This window comes from Aplysia californica, unplaced genomic scaffold (genome assembly GCF_000002075.1).
Source record: "Aplysia californica isolate F4 #8 unplaced genomic scaffold, AplCal3.0 scaffold00469, whole genome shotgun sequence".
In the NCBI taxonomy this organism is placed as follows: domain Eukaryota; kingdom Metazoa; phylum Mollusca; class Gastropoda; order Aplysiida; family Aplysiidae; genus Aplysia; species Aplysia californica.
In genome coordinates this window covers 570,277-592,282 of record NW_004797739.1, presented here as the reverse complement: position 1 = coordinate 592,282, position 22,006 = coordinate 570,277, and the positions used below count along the sequence as shown (strand labels likewise).

Here is a 22,006-nt window from a genome sequence, read left to right as displayed (position 1 = left end):
GTGTGTGTGTGTGTGTATTTATGTACGCGCGCAGAAGTGTGAACAACAGTGTGTATGGGGATGGGTGGTGATATCAACAGTTCTGCTTCCGAACACTGTCTCGGTCTTTTTCTTACTTAAAACTAGATATTATTATTTTCTTACATTCGGCTGTCCTTCATCCCTTGTCTAGATAATAATAATATCATTATTATTATGTGAAATGAAAAACTATTTTCGCAGTGCGCTGGGCTTTGATCTTGAAAATCTTATCGATTCATTCAAATAAATATTAATTCGTGTGCTCTAAAAACTGCCATCTAAGGAACAACTTTGGTCAGATTTTAAACATCAGTGCGTGAAACATTCCATTACTTTCCTTCAAGTTCAAGATTCAAGCGCTGGTTAAATGTTGTAGGCAATAGGCAATACAATGTAATATTATGCCGGTAGTGAGCTTCTTGCTTTCATGGGCGTAAAGGACATACATTCTTTTATGAAATTCAAGACAGATGTTCCTTCGCATATTATGCTAGTACCACCGTTATATATTATGCTAGTTTCGAACAATTAAATAAAATAGCTTTAAAAAGATAAAAGGCCTCTAATAATAATAATAATACATACACTTTTAAATCAACACACGAATATTGCGATACTACCCAAGAGCGAAAACTGCTTGCCGTTGAATTGATTTTGAAGGGAAAATATTATCCCTAGGCCTAGTCAATTGATTTCACAGTGGCGTGAGCGACAGGCGATACAACAATACAACAGCTGATCACTTACCGGTGACAAAACTGCATCATATCGAACGATTGACGTTTTTGAGGTTGACCGATCAATGTCAGTCAAAATGGATGAGACTTTTCGTTGTGTTACTTGCACAGCCCCTGTAAATATAGCCGTGATCAAGTACTGTAAGTTTCCCCATAGGACCTAACCTCAGATAAATTTATGGATTTTGACTGCTAGAGTTTGAGGAGCGGAGTACCCAGCCATGCACAGTACACGTTGACATTAGATCTACTTTTACTGACTTGGCTTACCACTGACTCTACAAATGATTCATTTTTATTATTGTTCTTCTTATTCCTGTCATACCATAATTTCTGTGCTGTAATTGTAATTTGCAGCCTGTCAGTCTCTCGATGTCGTGTCATTGTGTTCTTGTGAGTAACTGTTCATCTTTGGAATTCTCATGGCGATTGTTAAGATTATTTATCTAGATCTAGTTAATTCCGATTTACGTTTTTCATAGCCTCAGGCATGTTTCGCTTTGGTCCCTAACCCTAACCCTAACTTTCTCCCGGTAAGAAGAGACCAGCGAAACATGCCTGAGGCTGTGAAAAACGCAGATCGGAATTAAACGTGAGAATCGTAACAATCGCCATCGTTCTTTGAAACCCCTTCAACTTCAAGTCCTTTGGTCTTCAGTGCCCAAAATCTAGACTAGATTTAGATCTAATGAGTGAGGATGAGTGACCCCCCCTGTGCGGGGAGAAAATTGGACAAGGCTTCTGGACAACCTTCACTAAAATTCGACCCCCTTGGCCTCTGCCCCGACCACCTGATTTGTTTTGTTAATTAAATGTCATCACTGTGTGACTGTGTGCTAGAACTGGATCTAGAGATCTAGGGGAACTCTTGTGACCTAGAGTTAAAGTGTGAACACCCCTCATTCGAAGGTCCCAGGTTCGAATCCAGGTAGCGACAGAAAAATTTTCTTCTCTAAAATTGTCTCCTTTCACCTTCTTTCCTGTTCTGTAGTCTCTCTAGCAATGTTGTCTGCTTTCGTCTCTACTTTCTGCCCCCACACCCTCATCTCCTTTGCCCCCTCCTCTGGGCTCCTGACTCTTTCTGCACCCTTTCTACTGCTACTCCTTGGCTTCTTCACTGCCAGACTGAATTTCAGCCACACTCCTGATCTTCTAGGAAAGGTCTACACTTAGTCTTCTCGTACAAGGGCGAAAAATCTTGGATATCCCGTGTGCAAGTTGTGCACGTTAAAGATCCCTTGGTGATTCAAAATCGATAAGATGAGTAGGCTTCGGCCGCCGCTCGGGCAAAGTTCTAAGTTTCCTGAATAACCTTATGGAGTTGTGAGCACCGCAAACACTTTTACCAACAAAAGAAAAAGATGTTGAAGTACCAGTAGACTGTCTACAACAACAGTGAACTCATCACTACTTGTCTAAAGACTTAGTAAAGGCCTACCTGGTACTTTCATTTAGAGTCTATGACTCTTGCGATCACTTTTGGTTTCACACTTTACAGCATCTGGCTTTATTTGCAGTACATTGTCTCCTTCTCCTTTTCCCTCTGTGCTTGCAATGTTTTACTTGGGTTCTATTGCTGTGTATTGTGTTTACTTCTCTGTTAATTTGGTAAAATGCTTGACTGTGTTTTTTTACTTTGTTTTCAGGGGGTAAACGAAATGAGAAGCTGATTCTGCCGACAAATCCTTCCTTGAGTGTCACACTGGGACAGGATGAGGTGAGAGTTTGGTTTCATATACGCGACCTTTTGAGCATATTACTATTTTTATTCTCTTTTTGGGGGTATTCAAGTAACTTGTAAATGAACTTTCATTATTTTATTTTTTGGGGGGTCGTTGACAGGCACTCTGATGTGGTTTACTCTTTCTTTCCTGTCAAACACCTGCCTATCGTCCTTATCTCTACTTTTTGATTGTATGTTGTGTGTTACTCTTTAATAACACCTCTAATCTTTACCACTGGACCTATTTGTACTGCAAGTGGTGTAAAACTCCTTAAGTAAAAGTACAAGTAAACTTTTTATTATTAGCGATTGATTAGATTTCATGCCTGTAATGTAAAGAAAAACGTGGTTCTTAGAATTTCCTTGGTCCCGAATATTCCCTTAACGATGAGTGAGTTCACCAGTGATACGATTGTCAAGGGGAATTTTGTTTACAGCAGTTTATTCTCTGAGGCATTACCACTGACCTTTGTGCGGGAGGAGAATTATATTATACTTTTCTCTGCCGTATGTTGACAAAACGGTTGTATTTTATATCCCCAGCAGTTTGGAAGTACAAAGATTTTTTGTCAAAGTAACCAAGTAAAAAGGCGAGCTTCTGAAATTTGAATTATGATTATTCAAAAACTAGTCACAATTTCACTTTGATTTTTTTTCACATGAGTAGGGTGACCTATTGTATCAGGCTTTCAATTTTGCAAAAAGAAAATTTTGCGCCTAAAATGGAAAAAAAGCTTTTTGGCAGCTTGCATGGCAATTCTTTCGCTCTGGCCATTTTGTTGTTAACCAGTCTTGAAAAGGGATGAGCTGAGGCACATATCAGAGCTCAGTTGCTACTCTACTTTTTGTTAACGTTTATTTCAATCTGTGGCCAAATCAAAATACTTTTTTTCATCCCTATTCTGTAATTATAATCAATTTGAGTAAATAATTCGAATGGATTAAGACAGGGTGTTGAACAGAATTATTTGTGATTAGATATAATGCACGTCGCGGAGGCATTTTCTCCGTCAAGCGTTCACGGGCTATTGATTCTGTTTTGTCACAAGTTGTGACTCAATGTAGTTTAGTTTGCCTATGTTTAAGACTGTATTAAGAATAGTATGTTTATAATTTTCATACACCGCAAAATAATATTATAATTCTGTATTTTTCTTTACAGTTGCGAGCAAAGACCTCTGTGGCTTTCAGTTCCAAATATACAGAAGACAGGATGTGGCTGAACGGAAAGTGAGTACAGAACATTGGTGGTGATAAGTTACTGCGTCCTTGAAGCGTAAACCAGTGTGATTGGCATCATAAGCAATTTTAGCTTGATTTCGCCTTCTGCTGCTTCTACGACCTCTGGCGTTGTGAAGTGGGACGTGTGGAAATATGTGAGAGGGTGGTTGGCAGATGCTCCTGTGTGGTTTGCGCCTTCTATCCTATCAAACATCTATCGTCTTTATCTCCCCTCCTTCTTTTTTTGTGTTTGTTACTCCCTTGTAACACCTCTAATCTTCGGCACTTATATGGCCTAATTGTGTTGCAAGTGCCATAAAACTGTTACTAAATCTAAAGTAAAGGACATATCGTCTCGTAAGTTTATCTTCAATGGGGGAGATAGTCCACACGTGATGATATTCCAGATTTGTCAAAAGTATGGGGGAAAACATCTTTCTGAATCAGGATTTGAACTAGGATTTACTAATGTGTTGAGTATGTGCTTTCAAACTTGATTTGTAGCCGTGAAAGTTTTATACTTAAGCCTTTGTGATATTGTTCTGGCCTGTACAGATGCTGACAGTATTGTCATTATGTTTTGCTTTGAGACGACTGTTCTGAACTTTGGCAGATTTTCAATCAAATATTTGGCCTTTTGTGTTGTAATAGATGTAGGAAGAGTGGCACTTTATTAGTGCTTGCCTTTTGGAAATGGCACATACTGTACATTTATATACAGTTATACCTTGAGATTCGAGCACACCGACATTCCAGATTAGTTTTTGAGATATTAACGGGACATCTGCCAATTTTTTTTTGCCTTGAGATGTGGTTAAAATGCAGTGATGGCAATAAATTATTTAGGTAGAAATTTGTTTCTTTTTCTAGGGAAGAGTCAGTTTCCAGTCAGAGGATTCAGAATGTTCTCAAAGAAGGTGAGTTTGTGGACACGTTGAACTGTAACAATCTAGAATCCATGATGTTCATAGAAGAGAGTTCAGGTTCATGTGGAATTTTCTAATTTCTCCTGGGTTTTTTTTCCCTTTCTTGTAAATAATCTATAAATTTCATATAGAATTGTGTTGATTTTCAATTAAGCAGTAATATTTTTTGTGTTTCTTGGCTTGGAACATTACATCCCAGTGAACGATTTGAGTGAGGCAGGGGTAGGCCCAGAACAACCTACTTAGTGAACATAAACAAATGGGTAACAGGGAAAGATCAGGGAAATGTAGCTTTTTTTAGAGCATTCGAGCAAAGGAATGAATGGAGAACCATAATCTCCGATGTCTGTCGCAGATCTGGCTCTGGATGATGGTGATGAGCGATTTGATTATGTAATCATGTTCTCTGAATCGTTGTCATACTGTTTTCCGTTTATTTCCATCTCTCAGTGCGAAGACGGGTTCGCAAGCGCGGAGCACCAGGGGGAGGTAATGAAGTGGACACGTCGCGACACATACACATTGTCTCGGAGAACAACTTCCCCACCGCAGCTGGTCTAGCTTCCTCTGCTGCGGGCTACGCATGCCTTGGTGAGTACTTGCAGGAAACGGGGAAAGATTTACTTGGTGGTCTTTCTTCTTTATAAAGTTTTCTATTTGTATATTCTGTTGATTTATGAGTGTGATGATTATTCTGGTTATTTAATTTCTTGCTCTTTGCAAATTTTCCCCAAATGACACTCTCTCTTTGGCTGAAAATGTAATAGTTTCATAGTTATTGGTAAATTGTATCACTTTTGATATGTTCTGAAAGTTAAAACTTAATTGGTCTACAAAGGTAACAAAAGTGTTTGGGTGGGTGGTTGGTGGGTGCTCTGGTGTGGTTTACTCCTTCTTTCCTATCAAACATATATGTCGTCCTTATCTCTCCTCCTTTTTTAAAATGTTTGTTACTCTCTTTTAACACCTCTAATCTTCGGCACTTATGTGACCTTATTGTGTTGCAAGTGCCTTAAAACTCTTATAAAGAAATTTTTTTAAGTGGTTGGTGCTTTAGCATTTCACTACTTTGTGTACTTTACTTTCTCACGTTTAATGACAGAGTTGTCTGTGTTGTGTTTTCAGTGTACTCTTTGTGCAAGCTGTACGGAGTTCAAGGAGAAATTTCTGACATCGCCCGGTACGTAGATCCTCCCCGTCTTATGAACGTACGATGAAAGTGTTGGGGGAGACTTGAACTTGATGCCTTTGGGATCGATTTCTGTTACATTGAATGTGAAAGTGCATGCATACTTTTTTGCTTACCTGATTTCTGTATTGGAGGCAGTCTGGTATTTCAGTCTCCATCAAACTCCGGTAAATAGGCCAATGTATATTCTTGTAACGTTTTTTCTTTTTGTTTTTAACTTGCTCGTGCCGCGACCTCAGTGCTTTTTTGTCCTATCTCCATTTTTTTAAACAGTGAAAATGTGACTTCTTCTTAGACTCACTCCATGTTATGAACTGTTTTCACTGTTATTAAAAATGGAGATGCGACAAGAAAACACTGATGTCGCGATTGCTGTACTGGCTCCTGTGTGGTCGCAGTTAGATGCTTTGCTGTGGCCTGCAGGAGACCCGAGTTGAGAGAAAGTTCACTTTTTTCACTTATCTTGGTTTTTCTCCTTTATTGTTACATTCCTCTTAGCTTGGGTTAGAAGCCCTCCTACTAAGTTATCTAAATTGTGTCGAGAGGGGCGTAAAAACACCTACAACCCCCCCCCCCCCCCCCCCAACCCAACATTATCACCTGTTTAAAGCAGCAAGCTGTATTTACGTACTTACGACTTGAAAGCAAAATTTCTACTTTTTTAACACTTTGCCGTCTCTTCTCGCCGATCGGCGTTGTTTGCCACCCAGTTTCTTTGGATGTCCCCCAAAATACTTGTGATGGCAAGGGTTTTTATTCTATGAGCCTTGTGATAGGAACATGTTACAATGCTCTCTCTCTCTCTCTCTCTCTCTCGTTCTCGGTGGTTCCAGGCAAGGCTCGGGCAGTGCGTGTCGCAGTATCTATGGTGGTTATGTGCTGTGGAAAACTGGCGACCTCATGGATGGGACGGATTCGTTCGCCGAGCAGGTGGCCCCGGAGTCTCACTGGCCCGAGATGCGGTCTCTCATCTGTGTGGTCAGTTGTTCTCTTATCTGTCTTTTTTTTTTTAAGCGTTTCATTTTGTATTTCTTAAAATTCATGTAATGATTGCCTAGGATATCTCATTTTGTGTTTGTTCTGTAAGAAGAACCCCACACCCAAGATTTGACTTCATGTTGCTCATATTTCAGAAGTATCCCTCCCCCTTTTTTGTCCATGGGTCTATTGTAGTGTCATATAATTTATATATTGTTGTGCCTTAAGTCTATTTCATATGGACGTTTTAGGTGAGGAAATGTATTTCTCCATGACATCTTTTGATATGGGCTGTAAAAGAGGATTAATCAAACTGTACTGAATTTTCAAAAGAAGTGTGGATGTCATGTTTCCGAAGTGTCCCCACTCAGCAGTCAGTTTATCTATCCCCCCCTCTCGTGGTTCCCCCCCCCCCCCCATGCGTCCAGGTGAGCGACCAGAAGAAGCACGTGGGCAGCACGGAGGGCATGCAGACGACGGTACTGACCAGTGAGCTCATGCAGCACCGCGTGGACGGGGTGGTCAGTCAGCGGACGGATGACATGATCGAGGCCATCATGGCTCGCGACTTTCCCACCTTTGCAAAGATCACAATGCAGGTACAGTTTTCGTAGACTTTCCCACCCACCTTTGCGAGTTGGAATGTACAGTCTTAACAGATTTGATAAATATCAGGTACAGTTGGACCTGCTCTAATGGCCGCCTGTCCAAGACCTTGACTTATACAAACTACCACATCCTGTCCCCCCCCCCAACATTTTCACTCCCTTGCATTAAAAACAATTGTGTGGCGGGGCTGTGGGAACAGGCGCTCGTCAATTTTTGGGCCTTTAGAGTTATTAGTGTCATCTTAATGCTTGTTCATTTGTCTTGCATTTGTCTAAAAAAATTACCCTTCTGTCTTGAATTGAAGTCCAGATATTTGCGATTGAAGGTGGTGGGGTCACCTGGTATGAGAGGTAAATCTTGCAAGAAAACAGCCGCCAAAGTGTGGTGACTTCCGAAGCTTGAGAGTCCTTGGAAAGTGGAAATGTACTTTTTTTTACCTTTAGTGAACAATTTTTGGTACCATCTACTCAGAAATACATTTTCAAATGGACATAAAAAGTGTTGCACCAAAAAGAGATAATTTGAAACAAATTTCCCAACACCCTGAAAAATTCAGGGTTTTTTTATTTCATTATTTTGACGAGTGCCTGATTTCACCAAGCTGCCTCACAATTTTTGTTTGTTGTTAATAAATTATTGTAATTACACTGTCTAAGACAATCAGCCTCTTATCTCTTTGACACTGGCCGACCGTCTTGAATTAATTTTGACTGTATTCACAAGGTAACATTTTGATCTGTGTGGTTTGTGTGGTGACAGATCTGTTGTCTTCCACATAAGACGACTTTGCCTACACTTTTCAGCGTGAGAGGGAAAGGAAATCCCATGAAACTGTCGTCTGTGCTCTCTCTCTCTCTCTCTTTTCTGCTGCTGTGGCGTCATTAACAGTCAGTGATGCCGACAGCACGCAGGAACTCAACACTTGCTTGGGGGTCCTTGAAAAGTGCTGAACGTAGGTCACTGAGATGTCCCTGTAGACGTGTGTCGTTTGCGGTGTAGTGGTGAGGGGGCTTCGCTGTCACGCACGCGATCTGTGTTTGATTGCTGTGTAGGGAGACTTTTTTAAATTCAGTATTTTAGTTTTTCTGCAGGGACGTTGAATCCCCCCCTCCCCTCCCCCGTCTCGTGTTTGCCCTGACTGGCAGGGTTGAAACATCCTAAATTGATGGGACATAAAATATCTACAATGATATAACAATTAAGTCTGTGAGCTGTATCTTGAGGTACAGTCAGCTGGTCTTAACTCTTTATCTCCGGCATGCCACTGCCAGCAGCTCGTGGTCAGAACCGCTGTGTTGGTGAGTCACTGACAGTGGCTCGGGCACATTCCTTTACTACGACTTCCACAGTTAATTACTTTTCGCCAGTTACTGCCAAGAACAGGTTTCTATTATCGGGAGTTCAATCTTTTCATGAAGAAGTTTCAAAATAGGTTAGCTTGGTTTGACTTAATGAATGACCCATTTAGTGACATTTTTGTCTTTTTTTTTATTTCGAACCAAAATAGGGTCCCCGGCACAGTGGGTTTTCCCTCCATGGAGATAAAGAGTTAATCAATGTCTTCTGAAAATTTTCCCACAGGAGAGTAACCAGCTCCACGCGGTGTGTCTAGACACGTACCCTCCCATCTTCTACATGACAGATACGTCCCGTCTCATCGTGAGGCTGGTGCACGCTATCAACGACGTTCTGGGAGACATCAAGGTAAACCTTTCTTTACCCACCGGGGCGGTGCCACTGACTGAAGTGTCTTCAGGCCATTCCCAAAGGGGGGACATTTACGTGTTCTTATGCACAGTAGAATTGTAATTGTAAATGGGCTGATTTATCAATGTCATGCTCATACTGTGCCGGAACAACATAGGGGGAACTACTGCTTTTTCTTTCCTCATCCTTACTATTGTCATTTTTCCTGTACTTCTTTTGTATGTTTGTCACTCTCTTGTGAACTGCTATTTCCGGGGTGCCTTGATAGTCGAAGCAGACTTTGTGCTTTTGAAGCTAGAGAGGTGAGCAGAGTAAGCCTGATTCCCTGTAAGGATTTCTCTGTTGACATCCACCCCTTGGCGCTCATATGACCGTACGTAGTTGCGAGTGCCTTAAAACCTTACTAAAACTAAAAACCTTCCTTACTGCTTGTCCTCCTTCCTCGTCTTTTTTCTACTTCTTTTCCTCCTTCTCATCCTCCTCCAAAAATTACAACTGTCTGTGGATTTCTCCTGCTCCTGGCTTGGGTACATCAGTGGTTGGTCCTACTGCTTTTCTGTCCTTCTCTTGTTTTTCGTCTTTCTAGCATGCTTTTTCTACACAATACATTTTTACAGTTGGGGCTTCATCATCGACCCTTTAAACAGACAACTGAAAAACTGTATTTGCTATTTTGCTTTCTGTACTGAAAATGCTTAAAAAAACAAAAAACAATGGTAAAGTAAATACTTCTTCTACATAATTTTTAACAAAATCTTTTTAATATAGAATTTTGTTTGTTTGTTTGCCGATTACTCAGATGCAGACTGAAATGATCACTAACATAGGCCATGGATTAAACTCAAGTCAGAATGTTTACCGTTGTCTGAACAGGTCATCATTACCATTGCCTTTTTCACCCTGCACCAGGATATAGGCCACGGACAAACTTTCCATCTTTCCTTATCCTGGATGAGTCGCTTCATGTCTTTCCACATTTCTGTACTTCCATTTCTGTGAGTGTTTTCCAAGTTCCATGTGGTCTTCCCCTTGATTTTTTTCCCTGTGAGTTCCAATTTAACACTTTCCTTGTTATACAGCTGCTTGACTTGTCTTTCCTCTCTCCAGGTGGCTTACACGTTTGATGCGGGCCCAAACGCGTGTCTATACTTGCTGAAGGAGGATGTTCCTCGTGTCATGGGACTACTGCGGCACTTTTTCCCACCGGCTCAGAGAAATGGAGAGCCGTTCGTGACCGGTCTGCCAGTGGACGAGCTGCCAGTCACAGAGGTGCGGTGGCTTGTTTTGTGTTGTGTGACTCTTTTCCAGTAAAGTAAAGTTGTTCCCGCATCCGATCCAGACATTGAGGATTACCTTGTTAGTGAGACAACTTCCTAGGCCTTCGGCATATTGTGGTAGGGTGGCCAGTTCCTTTCCACGCCGCCTTTACTTCCCCAACTCGAAGTCAGGTACCCGTTACTGCTGGGTGGGCAGGAGGGGGTGAAAAAAATCTGTGTCTGAACCGAGGCTAGAACCCGGACTTTCCGCTTCGGAGACGAGCGCACTAACCGCTCCGCCACCGCACCCTCTCTATACAGAGTGGTTATTTGGAGACATGGTCTCCTATGTTCTAGTGATCACCTGAGACAGGATTGAGTCATGAAAACTATGAAAAAAGATAGGTCTTGAGATTCTTTACCACTTTGCAGTCACACAGCCAGCAGTACAAAATGCCCCATCTGATCACCCAGCCAGGAGAGTGACTGCAAGGGACTTCTCTGGCTGCACCAGGTGACCGGAACGGATAATTCTCACCATCGCATTATTGCGTCAAATGACCGCAAAGTGTTGAGGATGGAACCCATGCCCTCCAGATTAAATCTTATATATGTATTCCAATGTAGACAGGAAACTGAGCTCCTATTAGGTTTGGACCGGTACCAAAAGTGGCAGCTGATAACACAGTGGCTGATCTTCTGGATCAATCCGGAAATCTGAATGCCCTGTCTTGTGTAATATGTGTTACGTCGCAGTGGAATCAGGCATGTGGAGTTATTGGTACTATCTGAAAGGTGATTCATTTGCCTTGCTTTCAATGTAATAGATATCTATCTTGATCAGAACTCGAGACCGTTGCGATTGAAGGAAATGAGGTCACCTGGTTTCAGTATTGATATTAGCGAGAAAATGGTTGCCAAAGTTTGGCAACTCCAATGGCTAAAGTGTCCTTGAAAACTGAAAAAGGACATATTTGTGCCTTTAATCAATGTTTCACATGGGAATTTTGTTTTTATATGGACGTAAAAGATGTTGAGCCAAAAAAAAAAAATCTATTATAATTTTCAAACTGGAAAATGCCTGTTTCTCCGATTCCTGCATTTTGACGAGGGCCTGCTTCCACCACGCTGCCTCACATATAATATTTCCACTTGTACATTTATAATTTAATCTCTTTGTGCATGTCATATTGCACTTACGTAAAAATAGTTGTACTCTTTTCTATCTATTGCTGAACTCACTTGAGCCTGAGCCATTTTTCACCCAACAACCATTGCAACATGACATATTTGGGGTATATTGAATCATCAGCCACAAAAAGACTGAAAGCTATCATACTTTTTAAAAAGCAACAAAAGAAAGAAAGAAATGCAATTTTTTTGCGCCCAATGTACACTAAAATCATCTATCACCGTGTGAGGGTGACTGACTTAGTCGTTACAGCTAAAAAAAAAGTATTGCCCCTTACTTCACCAATGTTTTTACCAAACGAGACAAGTGGGTCAACTGTTGGCTCGCTGCTTCCCGTAGCTTGTGAACGAAATACACCAGAGATATCGATTGATAAATCGCTTCCCGTAAATACACGGGGATAGTTTCAAGTGAGTTAATCAGTTTTTTTACTGAATTTTTTGTCACATGGGTCCACTGTGCTTGATATGTTAGGGCTCATATCAATGCTTTCTAAAACCTTAAATATGACCACCACCACGCCCCACTCCTGACCACCACCACCATACCCCCCTCTCCCCCCCGTGGGTGGTTGGCGGGTGCTCTGGGGTGGTTTGCTTCTTCTTTCTTATCAAACATCTATCGTCTTTATCTCCCCTCCTTCTTTTTTTGTTTTTGTTACTCTCTTGTAACACCTCTAATCTTCGGCACTTCTATGACTTTATTGTGTTGCAAGTGCTGTAAAACTCTTACTAAAACTAAACTAAAATATGACCCCAAAGTGGGGCCTAAAGGAAAATTGAAAAGAGTTAAGCCCTGGAAACTCAGTTTTTCCGTTTCTGTCAAAAAAGTTTTTTTCTCAGAGAATTAAATATCATTAATAAAAACAACACTTATATCTCTTGAGCGGTGTACACTTTGATTGTGAATTGTAAAGAACATGACGGAAGCGCTGTTAGGTCTTTCTTTGTTCTGTCGTTCCAGTTTCCTGTGATAATTTCTCCTTTATGAACAAATGCTGTGGACGTTCCGTTTTTGAAGTTATAAACCAAGAAAAGGCTTTGTTAAAGAAACACAAAAAAAGGCTATGATTTGCAAGTGAGGATATTTCACTCTTGCTTCTCCCCACCCAACGTGTGCAGAAAGATTTTCAAAATCTGCAAGCTTGTGTGTGCAAACACAGATGATTTCATCGGGTGCTTAGAGTCCAGGAGTTGTGTGTTGAATTTTCCCGTGATTTCTTGTCCTATATTTCCCCTCAGAGCGACCTGGCAGGCATCAGCTTGCCTCAGAGTGAAGGAGCCATCAAGTACGTCATCCACACCAAGGTCAGTTCACGAGGAGAAGAGAGGGGGAGAATTTCCTGAATGTTTTTTTTTTACAGTCATTGGAAATATTTACCTATAAGATTTTGTGGTTTCGGTTTAAGTAATATGAGATTACGAAAATTGTAGCTAAAACTCAGGTGCTCGCAGAAAACCGTGAAAAGTGGAGGCACCTGATGAGGCTCTCTGTCATTCAGCACTCCTAAGATCCTCGTGGATTATGGGATCAGTGAGCAGTACGCAGTGAAGCTAAAATAATGCTTTGTGTTTGTCATAATCTGGCCTGGTTGGTTCAGAATGATGCTGGACTCAACCTAGAGAAGTGGACTTTAAAAATAACAGTAAGAAAGAGAGAAAAATGCCAGTGCTGTTGTTCCGTGTGGGGAGATATCATGGTTTACAGTAACGCACTATATTTACTTACATCAAGTTACAGGTTACCCTAATATTAGGTAGTGGGTGGCTAGCGGGTGCTCTGGTGTGGTTTGCTTCTTCTTTCCTATCAAACATCTATCGTCCTTGTTTACCCTTCCTCTTTTTTATGTTTGTTACTCTCTTGTAACACCTCTAATCTTCTAGCGCTCATATGACCTTTTGCAGTTGCGAGCGCCGTAAAACATCTACTAAAACTAAAGAACTAACGTTAGGTAAGGCACAATGATTCATAAACAGATGCTACAAATATACCATTTGATGAAACAAAAAAGCCACATTATTGTATGAAAAGAATATAGATTTTTTTGGTTGCTTTGTGTTATTTTTGGTTGGATTTTAACAAGAGAATACACCTCAAAGAGACAGAGAGATTTTAACAAGAGAATACACCTCAAAGAGACAGAGAGATTTTAACAAGAGAATACACCTCAAAGAGACAGAGAGATTTTAACAAGAGAATACACCTCAAAGAGACAGAGAGATTTTAACAAGAGAATACACCTCAAAGAGACAGAGAGATTTTAACAAGAGAATACACCTCAAAGAGACAGAGAGAGTGACAGGGGTAATTGCTCTACCATAGATTGAAGATGTCGAAATATTATAGATTCTGATTTTTGCAATGAACTATTACTTGAGTTCACGACTTTTCTTTCATCTTATGTATGAAAGGTATAAATAAACAAAAGACATCTTTATTGCTCGCTGAATTGTATGGAGATGACAGTCAATAATAGCATAACGTCGGTCGCCTGATAAAACCGTGAATTCCACAAATTTTAGAAAATTGTTTTTTTTCGCATATTTTGATAGTGCTCAGTGAGATACATGTCCCTGTAAAACAATTTTTCAATTATCTCAACTCAAATGTGTAATCTGACGTAATAAGAATAAGAAAATCGTGAATAAACACTGTGCCCCAAAAGTCGCCTGATGAAACCGTGAATCCCACACCTGTGTGGAATTCACGACCTCATCAGTCGGTTTATGACTTGCGGGGCTGACCGTTGACGCCGTGAACGCCTCTTTAGAAGATTTAAATATGGGGGACTGCATTGAGCAAACGTAATGGCCGGTTAGTATTCACGGTTTCCTGGCCAAAGATTATAATTTATGATGTCGAGTGCATGCGTTTTGCGGGAAAACCCCTCTATCACATAATTAAAATGTGTATTTCCTAGATGCAGGACTGGTATTGTTTCACAACAACTGTCAAATTCGAATTAGTAATGTATGTGCCCTTCTTGTAGTTGTTATACAAATTTTATCATTTGCAAAACAAAAAAAAATAATATTAAAAAATTTAAATATTGAAGTAGTCAAGTATAAATTACAAGTATATTTCGGTGTTGTATCACAACCCAAACTTGTTTGACATTGAAAGCTCTTTGATTTGACATCAGAGTTCCCTAACAAGAAAAGGAATATTGAGAAGCCGAACAATGTGAACCGTTTTGGGCATCAACGAAAGCTACAGAAAATACAGCACGGAAATAGTAGAAGAACCAGACTTCAATGAAGAAAAAGTATCATTCAAAGTACACGATGCGTTGGAACAGATCAAAGGTGCTTTTTTAACCTCCGAGAGAGTAGGAGTGGTAGAGAGAGAGAGAGAGAGCGAGAGAGAGAGAGAGAGAGAGCGAGAGAGAGAGAGAGAGGGGGGGGGGGCAGCAATAAGCAATACAAATCAAGAGATAGGACGATTTAAAAAAAACAAAGAACTGAAACGCAGATGTGATTGCTCAACCAAATCAATGGACTACTCACTATTAAAAGACAAAGCCAAAACAACTATCTGAACAACTATCTTTGTCTTTGTTTGGACTTTGACACGGGGAGACAGAAAGTCCTATGTAAACGGTATTCTCAACTCGAAAGGGTACAGTTTAAACAAAGGCGATACACCAAGCTGAAAGATGCACACTTGGGTTTATTATCTGAAACAGAATGACCAGAAGATCAAAGTTTGCAGGATGTTGATATCTATGACCGGGCTCACCCATTGTAAATTGCTCTAGAGGAGCCCATGTCAGTTTCATCATCGCCTGGCTCACCCCGAACGGACAAACACTTTCCACTATTCCCTAACCTGGGCTAACTTCTTCATATTTTTCAAATGTCTTTCCACTTTTCTGTTCATCATTCTCTGCGACTTTTCTACAGGTTCCACATGGTCTTCCCTTGATCGTTTAAGCTGTTGACTCCAAATGAAAACTTTTTTGTTATGTAGCTGCCTGATTTCCAAATGGTATGCTCGGTCTAATCCATCTTCACTGCTTTCTTCTGTCTGAAAATTTTCTGGTCATCACTTCCTCATTGGTGACTCTGTCTGTCCATTTGATCCTGAGGAACTTCCTCAGGCACTTGTTGATGACAACCTGGATTCTCCAGAAATTTGTAAAGAGTGCTATAGAAGAGTGCAGCCCAGCTGCACCACCAAACAATCCACAAGGGATGTGCAAGCCAAGGAGTTTCTGTTCACATCTGTGGACATGCTTCTGAAGGTTCCCACTCGCTATTGCCAGCAAAGCTCTGGAAAACTGTATCTAGATCCCTGATTCTGTAATCTGTCGGAGCTTGAAACCGCCTGCACTGGTCAGGGACAACCTGCCTTGTATGTCAAGCTTCTCAAATATGTGTTAGATGAAAAGAACATGTCGATCTATGAGTAAAAAAAAAGATCAATGTGAATTGTACGTGAGTTTTGAGTCTTGACAGCGTCAGCCAGACTAAGTGGGAATCTCACGTGTCAGAAAAGAAAGTGACAAAGAAAGGGCATGCAATGGATAAAACCTTTGCCCTTAGGCAGGAAGACCTTGTGATGATTTGCATGAATCTTCAGGGTGTACTTTTGTCATTGTCTATTAATTCATCCAGCTCTTGTTACTGAAACATGCACATAATCTTCAATGAGACCTTGTATGGTGCCATTTATTATTATTTTATTACAAAAGGCACAAGGTGGTTTGATTGCAAATGAATTCACAAGTTGTTTGATGGACTTTTTTGTAATGTGCACAAATGCATAGAAGGTTATAACAATATATTATTATACAGCTACGGATGTGTGTGTGTGTGTGTGTGTATGACTGAGTTGTGTGTGTGTGTGTGTGTGTGTTTGTGTGCATGTAAGTGTGTGTTTATCAGCACAAAATTGCATCTATTTCTAATGCCGTGGGTGCCCTTTCCATTAAAGCAAACACCGAAATTGAATACAAGATCTTATTAGAGGCCGCCCTCATATGCAAGTAGATAGTAGTATGCATGGCGCCATTGAGCGGCGGCTTTAAATAAAAAACATTTTCAGAACTGCAATTTTTATAATTATAGCAACGAAGACCCTATAAAGTGAAATTTGTTGATTACTTTTTCCTCCATGATTTTGCCAAAATTGCAGTTCACAAAACTGTCAGGTCGGGTAGAAAAAAAAAAGACCAAACTGTTAATGCAGCAAAGCCTCTGATATTGATATACATCAGGAGAAATTCTTGCAAACTGAACTCTAACGAAGAGTGGGAGAGTTTTCTAAAGTTCAGAGACAAGAAAAACTTAACAAACAGTTCCCCACCACTGTATCATTCTACTTATAAACGGGAAAAATTAATTTTCAGGATCTGAGAGACAAAAAGGATAAGATAATGAAAGATGATCATTCAGTCATTTAGGGGGTATAGAATTTTGATATAAATCAAGTTCTCAACCCATCCACCACCTCCTCCCCAAAGGAAATACACTTACATACAATTGGAGAAAGAAGGATAGAAAGAGAAAAAGCATGCAAATGAAGGAGTATGATTTCATAAATGACATACAATATCCCATTCATGTAAGAGTGAGAGATGTTTATAGTGGTAGAATAATGAATAGCTTTCTGTCTCACTCAGTCTGTAATTTCATTCTCAGTTTTAAATTGGTCTTTTAAAATCTTTCTAGTAACAGTATTTCGTGCTTTCATATATTTCTAAACATACCAGGGCCTCAAATAATGAATACACACTGCCCAATAACCATGAATACAACACCGCGTTCCCAAAAGCCTACTGATGAAATCGTGAATTGTGTGGAATTCACGACCGCATCAGGCGAGAGTCGAATATGAAAATCATGAATCCCACACTTTTTCGAAAAAATGACCGTCTACGGTAAAAAAATGTACTACAGTATTATTTCTAAAAGGTAATTGATTAGATTTATCCCTTTAGTTTATGTCTTGGACGCCAAATGACGGAGAAAATCAGTTTTTTCCCTCTCCTGTAAAATTTGCTTCGTGTGGAATTCACGATTTCATCAGGCGACCGACGATAATCATAATGTCACTTACTGAAACAGTTAAATAGTCTTTTTGGAATGCAGACATTTGACATCCCTGATGATATAGCTTTGTAAAAAAACCCACACGTGTCACTCTGCTGTGATATCGGGCACTTGTCAATTTTTGGGCATGTGGAGTTAATGGTATCATCTGGAAGCGTATTCATCTGTTTTGCTTTAAAATTTAAAAAATCAATCTATCGTGAATAGAAGTCAAGATATCTGCGATTGAAGGAGGTGAGGTCGCCTGGTTTCGGTGTAAAGTGAGAAAATGGCTGGCAAGGTTTGGTAACTCCAACAGCCTCCTTGAAAACAGAAGAATGACATATTTTGTGCAATTAATCAACGTTTTTCAGTAAAATTCACATGGAAATATGTTATTATATGGACATAGTAGGGGTTAAGCGAAAAAAAACAACATTCGATCAAATTGCCAAACTGGTGAAAAAATATCTGTTTCTCCGATTTCGTTATTTTGACGAGCACCTGAATCCTCCACGATGCCTCACAAAAAATATTATTTGGAGTGCATGCATTTGAGCTATTATATCCTGTAGTTTTTCCCTGTTGGTTTTTTTTGCTTAGCTCTATCAAATGTCTATCTTTGTTGATTGTTCATCAGGTTGGGCCGGGGCCTCAGGTGGTGACTGACCCCAGCGAGTCGTTGATCGACGCCGACGGCAGCCCCAAGCAGAAGAGCAGCTAGTCTTGACTACTCCGCTAGTTTTTCTACCAGCAAACCGTTCACGTACAACTACTGTGTTTATGTTCTTCTGTATGTCTGTCCATTTCTTTTTAGATTTGATGAGCGCAAATTGACACAGGGAAAATCTGTTACGAGTGAAGTTGTGGGTTCGAAACTAGAGTGGCAACAACGATCAGTTGCTTGTTCCTGCTACTTTTCTTGTAACTTTGTTTTCTCGTGAAATAATGCTCGTATTTTGATGACTCGTATACGTACACTGAACAGCATTTTGTAATCAAATGAAATGTATTAAACATTGAGTTCAGCAGAATAGAAGTGGTTCTTGTGTGAAAGATTGAACGTTTTGTTTTCTTGTGAGGTTCTAAAAGGGTATTGCAAGAAAGATTCTTGTCTTGAATGTGAGATAATGTTGGAAGTAACTTGTTTGTTGTGAAGAAGATTGTGAGTTTCTCTGTGGTGAGAGAACTACATGAGATGATATCGGTGAATTGCATTTTGATGTACAGTAGATGTAGCATGTGTTTGTGAGTTAGAATTGATTTTCTTTGAATCTTTTCTATGCCAGGAATTTAGATTGAAGAAGCAGGAAAGAAAAATTGTGACATTTTTCAACCTATCTTGGTGAAAATGTTTGTTTCTGAATGCTATCTTATTATGATATGTTTTATGAGAATAAAACACAGTTTGCCTGTAAATCTGTCCTTTGTATGAGCATAGGACACAAAACTCCTACATTAGTGTCCTGTGTGTCAGAACTGGACACAAAAGTTGTGTATATGTGTCGCGGGTGCTACGCAACTAGGTTTTTCTGTCCACCCATCTCCGTTGATTTTACGTTTGTCTTTTCATCTCATGGGTGAAAAAGTTTTCTACATTTTATTCAGAGTTGTTTTGCTTCTACTACTGCCCAGAGAAAAGGCCGACCTCAAAGATTTTGATTCATTTGTAAAATAAGCACAGCATGACTTGTCTTGATGTAATCTTTAGGGTCCGTGAAATCTCACAGTGTACAGAAAGTACTTTTGTTCAATTACTTCTCACAAACATCCGTCAGTTATTCTCAAATGTGTTTGTATTTTCTCCATGACCATGTATCTATTTTCTGTATCGCTCAACTTTTCTTTCGAGCAAAACCTTTGCTACGGAAACCAAAATTCCATCGCTAAATTATTAATGTTGTCATCAAAGGTAAAGAGTTGCAAATAAACTTTTAAGTACTCCCCCCCCCCCCCTTTCACATTCCAGGATTAAAAAAAGGTCCAATTGCCTGACGCTTTTCTTCTGACGGGACTTTTCCTTTTAGTGGGCTTGATATACTCAGTCTCTCCTGTCTTTTTGATATATTCATAAAACTTTGATCAGCTGTTTTGGATCAGTCTCTCCTGTCTTTTTGATATATTCATAAAACTTTGATCAGCTGTTTTGGATCAGTCTCTCCTGTCTTTTTTATATATTCATAAAACTTTGATCAGCTGTTTTGGATCAGTCTCTCCTGTCTTTTTTATATATTCATAAAACTTTGATCAGCTGTTTTGGATCAGTCTCTCCTGTCTTTTTTATATATTCATAAAACTTTGATCAGCTGTTTTGAAGTATTTTGGGGTTTCTTTACTTTTTTTTTTTGAGAGTGCGTCTTGTTGTAGCTCTTTGACCACAGCTGAAGATGACGTTGTGTGTGTCTCTGTCACTTTTTCCATGAAGTGTTGGTCTGATTATAGCGTGTGAACTCTTCCATTCTTTGCTCTAAAAACACATGCAATCATGGATTTTAACTATTGTATGATTGTTATTGTTTAGTTAGCCACGTTGAAGTTAAGTGTAACACAGGTGGAAATCTTAGCAATTTTAAGCTCATTCTTGTTCTATTGATCAAAATTGTTGTTGTTGTTGTTTTCAGACGTAACTGAAAAGATGGAGGGAGTTGTTGTGATTTCCTTCATGATGGCTCGTGGGTTTTGTTTTTGTTGATTTTGCTGTTGTTGTTGTTGTTGTTTGTTATATCTTGGTAGTATTATAAGACTAACACAGATATAGTACATTGTTGGTTTTTTTGCTGTTGTCATTTTACACAGAAGTATGCAGATTAATTGCAGCTGATTGAACCTATATGTTCTTCTGCCTGAAAATGAACATGATTTAGCTTTTTCTTTGCTAGAAAGATGCTATTTGTCGTTTGTCTTTTTGAAGTGCCATTTTCTTTGTATGAAGACGTCTTAATGTTGGAGGTATTTCGTCAGCCGTCATGTTTCTTCCATTCACACCTAAATGAATTTTTAGTCAAAACGTGGATATTTGAACGTCCTTTTCTTCATTTTTACATTCATATGCTTCCCAGGAAGTTGATGTTGTTTCAGAATGCTCTCAGGTCTGCTGGGGTAATATTATAGATTGCGAAGCGCATAGAGCTTGCTGTTGAGCATGGATTTACTCTATACAAATGCTTTCTATTATTATTATTTCTTCAGTACACATAGCTTGGGAATTGCTTTGGTAAGACAAGTACAAAGTTACGGCTCATTTGACAAAAATAAAAGCAGGTGTCTCATAAAGTGCCGACACTCTGCTACAAGGAATGTTCCACGACTCCCCAGTTATATGTATACGTGAACTGTACAGGGAAGTAGTTGTCAGGATATTCCCTGGTGCTGACGTATCTGCTGGAAGCAATGTGTATAGGATGAAATACATGTACATGTTTTTACGTGTACAAGTTGACATGTGACAACGCCTCCCTAGTCATTTTTTAATCTTTAGAATAATAGGTCGCTTTTAAGGACAAGCAGGCTAACTCAAATTCCGAGGGTTTCCAGAAATCTTGACCTACACCAAAAGTGGGCATTGCCCTACCTATAGGAGAAGTTTGGTTTCATTGGTGTGTATATTTGTTTGGTTATAGAGAAAACTCTCCTTGTCTTTTAAAGAAATTTAAAGAAATTTTACCTCTGATTTTCTCAAAACAGCATTTTTCAGGATAAGCCCCTCGTGCTTAAAAACGACCAATTAGCAAACCACTTAGCCAACACCTCAGAGGACAAAGGAGATTTCGTGACTGTATCAGGGAGAACGGACTCTAGCTTTGTTTCCTTGCCTTGCCACTTTTTCTGATATTTCTAGAAATTTGGAAGGACAATTTGTTATTGTTTCTTTTTATGCCTTTTATTTGCTCTGTTTTTGTTTATCAACACTATGTAGTCACTTGGCGCAATAATGCGACGGTGAAAATTCTCCGTTCCGGTCACCTGGTGCAGTTCTGCGCCAGGCCCGAGAAGTCCGTTGCAGTCACTCTCCTGGCTGGGTGACCAGATGGGGTATTTTGTACTACTGGCTGTGTGACTGTAAAGTGTTGACAACTATTTCTGTTGTCACACAATTTGTTAACAGCAGTAATTTCCTGAAATCTCTCCAGGTGTATTTAGCTCCGCTGATAGTGATAGCCCTGACGTGTCTGCTTAGCCTGAAGGAATTCTCCAGGAGCTGTCGGTGGCTTGTCAGTGTTGTCAGGTTTTTTCTTCTTTCTCTTTCTGTGAAGTTTTCTTATACTTAGCAACCTTTGACCTCCTGTTATTGCTAGAGACTTACTGCAAGGTCTGATTCCTTTTTAAATTTAAATGTAGTTTTTTAAAAATAGATTGTTCTTTGTTTTACATTGGGAGATTTTTCCCTCATTTTTTTACTTCTGTCAAGCACTTAT

The 22,006-nt window shown here is 39.8% G+C and overlaps 1 protein-coding gene across 1 annotated transcript; it reads left to right on the top strand.

Moving 5' to 3' along the window:
• The first annotated feature begins 704 nt into the window (after positions 1 to 704).
• Positions 705 to 18,905, top strand: LOC101848605 (diphosphomevalonate decarboxylase). The gene is made up of 12 exons (XM_005105407.3): positions 705 to 899; positions 2,405 to 2,475; positions 3,644 to 3,711; positions 4,573 to 4,619; positions 5,079 to 5,219; positions 5,754 to 5,808; positions 6,651 to 6,795; positions 7,224 to 7,394; positions 8,986 to 9,108; positions 10,219 to 10,380; positions 12,801 to 12,866; positions 18,232 to 18,905. Exons 1-12 carry the CDS (start codon positions 824 to 826, stop codon positions 18,313 to 18,315), a joined length of 1,209 nt encoding a protein of 402 aa, XP_005105464.1. The 5' UTR covers positions 705 to 823; the 3' UTR covers positions 18,316 to 18,905.
• The last annotated feature ends 3,101 nt before the right edge of the window (positions 18,906 to 22,006 follow it).